The sequence below is a fragment of the Arachis ipaensis genome, chromosome B09 (assembly GCF_000816755.2).
Source record: "Arachis ipaensis cultivar K30076 chromosome B09, Araip1.1, whole genome shotgun sequence".
NCBI classification, from domain to species: Eukaryota; Viridiplantae; Streptophyta; class Magnoliopsida; order Fabales; family Fabaceae; genus Arachis; species Arachis ipaensis.
Window position 1 is genome coordinate 24,208,824 of NC_029793.2, and position 5,615 is coordinate 24,214,438.

The 5,615-nt window shown below is 41.5% G+C and overlaps 1 protein-coding gene across 1 annotated transcript; it reads left to right on the top strand.

Moving 5' to 3' along the window:
• Positions 1,152–2,129, top strand: LOC110266797. Its single transcript, XM_021111814.1, has 2 exons — positions 1,152–1,280; positions 1,368–2,129. Exons 1-2 carry the CDS (start codon positions 1,152–1,154, stop codon positions 2,127–2,129), a joined length of 891 nt encoding a protein of 296 aa, XP_020967473.1.

A 5,615-nucleotide genomic window follows, 5' to 3' on the forward strand; every position in this document is an offset into this window, starting at 1 on the left:
AGTTGATATATTTGCTTCCTACTTGTGCATTTCTTTGTTTAATATACTTGTGTTTGTATCTCTACTACTGTTGGCGGTTGGGAGGTTTGTAGGAGTTGGAAAGGGGGTATTTAGTTAGACTGAAGACCCTTAAGATAGTTGCCTAATTTCACTTTCTCATGGTTTAATTATAGTTATACGCTTTGATTATAACTGGAAGTTCTAGGATTGCCTTCGGCTTTCCTAGGACATTACATGTTAGATATTTGGGCACTGTTACCATGCTAAGAACCTCCGGTTCTCACCCATGTGGATTTTGTGACTTTCAGATGCAGGACGTAAGGCTCTTCGCGGAGGCATGCTGGAGACTTTCTTTTGGTGGAGATCCTTTGTCTGTTAGGATTTTATTTTGATCTTATATACTTGTTTAGATACTTATATTCTCCACTGTATATATATTTTGTATCGACTCCTCTTAGAGGTTATTTTGGAGAAACAGGATTTGTATATTGTCTTTTGGACTGTCTTTTGGGAAATTCCTTTATATATGTATGTATACTGTTATGCTCTGACAGGTTATCTTCACAAACCGAGTCCTGAGCCTTGATATATGTATTGTTGGCACTCTTCTGTGTATCTTCTCATGATAGCTTGTCCTATATCCGTTTCGTTTACGTCATTGATCGGAGTGTTGCGATTCTCGACTTATCGGTTTTGATTTACCCACTTTTCTTCAAAGGGTCCTAGTTATAAACATTTTTTTTTGCAATACTATACGTACTATATTTTATTTTTTAGAGGTCGCAATACCTCACTACCTCTGTTTTATGACTTAAGCATAAGACTCTGTGTGGTAGGGTGTTACGTTATGGTATCAGAGTAGTTCGTTCCTGTAGAGCCTGAGGGACGGACTGACTATGCTTCTATGCATTCTCTGTGTTTGTGTCTATGTGCTATTAGGATATCTAACCGATAAACATAGCATAAAGTCCATGAGTTTTCATTTGGAACTTTGAAGTATTAGGCTTGTGATATTGAGACTGATCACCTTGATATCACTTGTTTAGTGTGGAAAGGACTAGATGGCGACTCGTGGGTGCAGACGCGGTTGAGCGAGAGGTAGGAATCGAACTGAGGAACATGAGACGAATGCGAACAACCCCGTAAACTTTATGGCGGCATTGGAAAATATGGCTGCTGCTATGCAAGCCACTGCGGCGGCTCTCGGGCAACAGCTGAATAACAATGGCAATGGCGGAAATGAGACTCAAGGCCCGATGACGCTAGCAACCTTCTTAAAGGTTAATCCGCCAAAGTTCAAGGGAACCACCAATCCTACTGAATCCGACACTTGGTTTCAAGCTATGGAGCGAGCACTGCAAGCACAGCTGGTGCCTGAAGAGCAGTGCATCGAGTTTACTACTTATCTGCTCACCGAGGAAGCGTCGCATTGGTGGCAGGGAACCCGACGTCTCATACAGCAGGGCGATGATCCTATCACCTGGGATGCCTTCCAGGTAGAATTCTACAAGAAGTACTTTCCAAATTCTGCCCGAACGGCCAAGGAACTGGAGTTACTGCAGCTGAAGCAGGGTGCGATGTCGGTATCTGAGTATACGGATAAGTTTGAGGAGCTGTTCAGATTTTTCCGCATGTGCCAAGGGGCTCCGGGAGACTTCGAGAAGTGGAAGTGCATCAAGTATGAGGGAGGACTTCGGAGTGACATCCTAAGCTCCGTTGGACCGATGGAGATTAGGGTCTTTTCCGAACTTGTGAACAAGAGCCGTGTCGCTGAAGAATGTGTGAGGAAGGCTGCTGAAACAGAGAATGACCACCGGGAGTCCCACTACAGGGAGCACAATTCAGGATTTGCGACAAGGGGTAAAGAGTTTAAGAGGAGAGGATACCCACAGTGTTTTCCTCAAAAGCAGAATAACTTTGCGACGAATGAGGAATCACAAGGAAATGGTAAGGGAAAACAGACAGCGGCTGCTTCAGATGTTTCGAGTTGTCAGATATGTGGACGTCGTCACCCAAATAGGTTGTGTCATTATGGTTCGGGCTTGTGTTACAATTGCGGGAAGTCAGGACATTTGGTCAGAGATTGCCCACACAGGAGGGACCGAGGTACTACTGGATCCGATCCTTAGTTTTGAGGTAATAAGAAAACTGATGACTTAATTCCTTACCACTTTAGACAATACTGGAGACTAGTATTCACTCATAACACGTGGTTGAATAATCATGATCTTCTCTAGATGACCCTAAGTTATTTTGATAGAAGGATTGGCTAGCATAGATGAATAGGTAGGTTCTTAATATAAGGTGATCAGAGGGGCGCAGCGAAGGCGAGAGACTCCGGAGGTGAGATGCTGCAGGGATTGGTAAAGCGCGAGTGACTATTGGCTAGGTTGAGAAGGGAACCCCTCACGCGGACTCATGGAGCAAACGATATTTTCATGGACGAAGTGAAGTTTTTGACCATGTAGTGAGTAAATAGGGGGTAGCTGTAGATACTTCTAAGGTGGAAGCAGTGATGGATTGGGGACGACCGACCTCAGTTACTGAGATAAGAAATTTTTTAGGTCTAGCTGGCTACCATCGGAGGTTCATCAAAGGCTTCTCGCAAATAGCTTTGCCATTGACAAAGTTAACCCGCAAGGACGCACCGTTTGTTTGGACTTCTGATTGTGAGGAAAGTTTTCAAGTATTGAAGCAAAATCGGGCTTTCACACTTGTGTTGGTATTACCCGAGCCGACTGAACCGTTTGAGGTATATTGTGATGCCTCGTTAAGGGCCCGGGGTGCGTGCTGATGCAGCACCAGAATGTGGTGGCGTATGCCTCACGGCAACTAAGGCCTCATGAAGTTAATTATCCGACGCACGACTTGGAGTTCGCTGCAGTTGTGTTTGCGCTTAAAGTGTAGAGGCCTTATCTCTATGGAGTTAAGTTTCGAGTTTTCTCTGATCATAAGAACTTGAAATACCTCTTTGATCAGAAGAAGCTTAATATGCGGCAGAGGAGGTGGATGGAATTACTGAAAGACTATGACTTTGAGTTGAATTACCATCCGGAGGCGAATATTGTGGCAGATGCATTAAGTTGGAAATCGCTGTATGCGTCTTGAATGATGCTTCGAGAAGAGGAGTTGCTTAGAGCATTGCAATGAATTTTGTGTCGGGATTGCCGAGAACTAGAATCGGATCTGATGCTGTCTGGATAATTGTGGACCGGCTGACGAAGTCGGCTCACTTCTTACCCATTTGAATGAACCATACTCTTGAGGAGTTAGTACGTTTGTACATAAAAGAGATTGTGAGACTTCATGGTGTGCCTACTACTATAATTTTTTATAGAGATCCCCGCTTTACTTCAAGGTTCTGGGGTGCATTCCAGAATGCTTTTGGAACCCGTTTGAGCTTGAGTACAGTTTACTATCCTCAAACAGAAGGTCAATCTGAGAGGACGATCCAAACCCTAGAAGATATGTTAAGGGCTTGTGTTCTGGATCAACCGGCAAGCTGGGATCGGTATATGCCGCTAGTGGAGTTTGCGTACGATAATAGCTACCATGCGAGCATCGGAATGGCTCCGTATGAGGCTCTGTATGGGAGAAAATGCCAATCTCCGCTATGCTAGTATGAAGCTGGAGAGAAAAGTCTATTAGAACTGGAATCGGTTCAGTTAAGAGAAGATTTGACTTTGCTGGTGACTCCAGTCAAGATTGATGACCCGAGTATTAAGAAGTTGCACGGAAAAGAGCTTTTAATAGTGAAAGTGGCATGGAGTCGAGCCGGTATTGAGGAGCACACTTGGGAACTTGAGTCAGAAAAGCGATCAGACTACCCTCACCTATTCTCAGGTAACTGAAGTCGAATTTTGTGGGCAAAATTCCTAATTAGGTGGGAAGAATATAAAGCCTGGTTAATTAATGGCTAATTAACTCACAAATTAAAATATATTCTAGAAAGTGAGAAATGAGGTTTTTATAGTTTAATGTGGTAGATAAATTTAAAACGAGAGTTTTGACACCAATTTTAAAGAAATCAGCCCAAGATTGGGCCGAACGGGACAAACCGGGCCAACCGGACCCAAGTTGGGCCCAAGGCACAGCCAAGCTTCATTTAATTAATGAAGCTCAGCACTCTCTCTCCCTTAAACAAACACACACACGTTGGAAACAAAGAAAGGAAGAGGGGGGAGATTGAAACCCTTGTTCCTATTCATCTCAATCTTACAGGGCACCGATACCCTCTAATGGTAAATGGGTGACAAGGCACAGATACCCTCTAATGGTGACAGGGCACAGATATCCTCTAACGGTGACAGGGCACGGATTCCCTCTAACGGTATTAACGTGCAACAGAGAGACTGTGTCCGGGTTAGCTACCGGACATGTCGGGTTGGCTTGATAACCGACAGATGAGACTCATTAGCCACTAGAACAGACATACATCATATGCATTATATGTGATTTGTTTGGGATGCCTACTTGATTGCATTATTACTTGCTATTTGTCTAGTTGATATATTTGCTTCCTACTTGTGTATTTTTTTGTTTAATATACTTGTGTTTGTATCTCTACTACTGTTGGCGGTTGGGAGGTTTGTAGGAGTTGGAAATAGGGTATTTAGTTAGACTGAAGACCCTTAAGATAGTTGCCTACTTTCACTTTCTCATGGTTTAATTATAGTTATACGCTTTGATTATAACTGGAAGTTCTAGGATTGCCTTCGGCTTTCCCAGGACATTACATGTTAGATATTTGGGCACTATTACCATGCTAAGAACCTCCGGTTCTCACCTAGGCAGATTTTGTGACTTTCATATGCAGAACGTGAGGCTCCTCGCGGAGGCATGCTGGAGACTTTCTTTTGGCGGAGATCCTTTGTCTGTTGGGATTTTATTTTGATCTTATATACTTGTTTAGATACTTATATTCTCCACTGTATATATATTTTGTATCGACTCCTCTTAGAGGTTATTTTGGAGAAACAGAATTTGTATATTGTCTTTTGGGCTATCTTTTGGGAAATTCCTTTATATATGTATGTATACTGTTATGCTCTGACCGGTTATCTTCGCAAACCGAGTCCTGAGCCTTGATATATGTATTGTTGGCACTCTTCTGTGTATCTTCTCATAATAGCTTGTCCTATATCCGTTTCGTTTACGTCATTGATCGGAGTATTGCGATTCTCGACTTATCGGTTTTGATTTACCCACTTTTCTTCCAAGGCTCCTAGTTATAAACATTTTTTCTTGCAATACTATACGTACTATATTTTATTTTTTAGAGGTCGCAATACCTCACCACCTCTGTTTTATGACTTAAGCAGAAGACTCTGTGTGGTAGGGTGTTACAAGTAGTCTTATATTGTGAAATTTAGAAAGAAAATAATATTTCATAAATACTAGCTACAAAATTAAGAAACAAAAGCAATTAACTTTTTTTTGACAGACTATGCATGCAAAATCAAGATAAAAGACATTTTAATTATGTTGACATTTCTTATGATATAGAATAATTAAATAAAAAATTATAAAATAAATTTAAATTTATTTTTATAAAGTTAAGAAATAATTATAAATATAAAATTTTAAATATTTTTCATTTTTTATTAATTAAATTT

What these genes read in the sequence shown, in the direction of transcription:
- LOC110266797 (XM_021111814.1), top strand. Translation starts at nt 1,152, where the DNA reads ATGGCGGCATTGGAAAATATGGCTGCTGCTATGCAAGCCACTGCGGCG. An exon ending in CGCTAGCAACCTTCTTAAAG is followed by an intron (nt 1,281 to 1,367) that starts GTTAATCCGCCA and finishes CTGCAAGCACAG; the next exon opens with CTGGTGCCTGAAGAGCAGTG.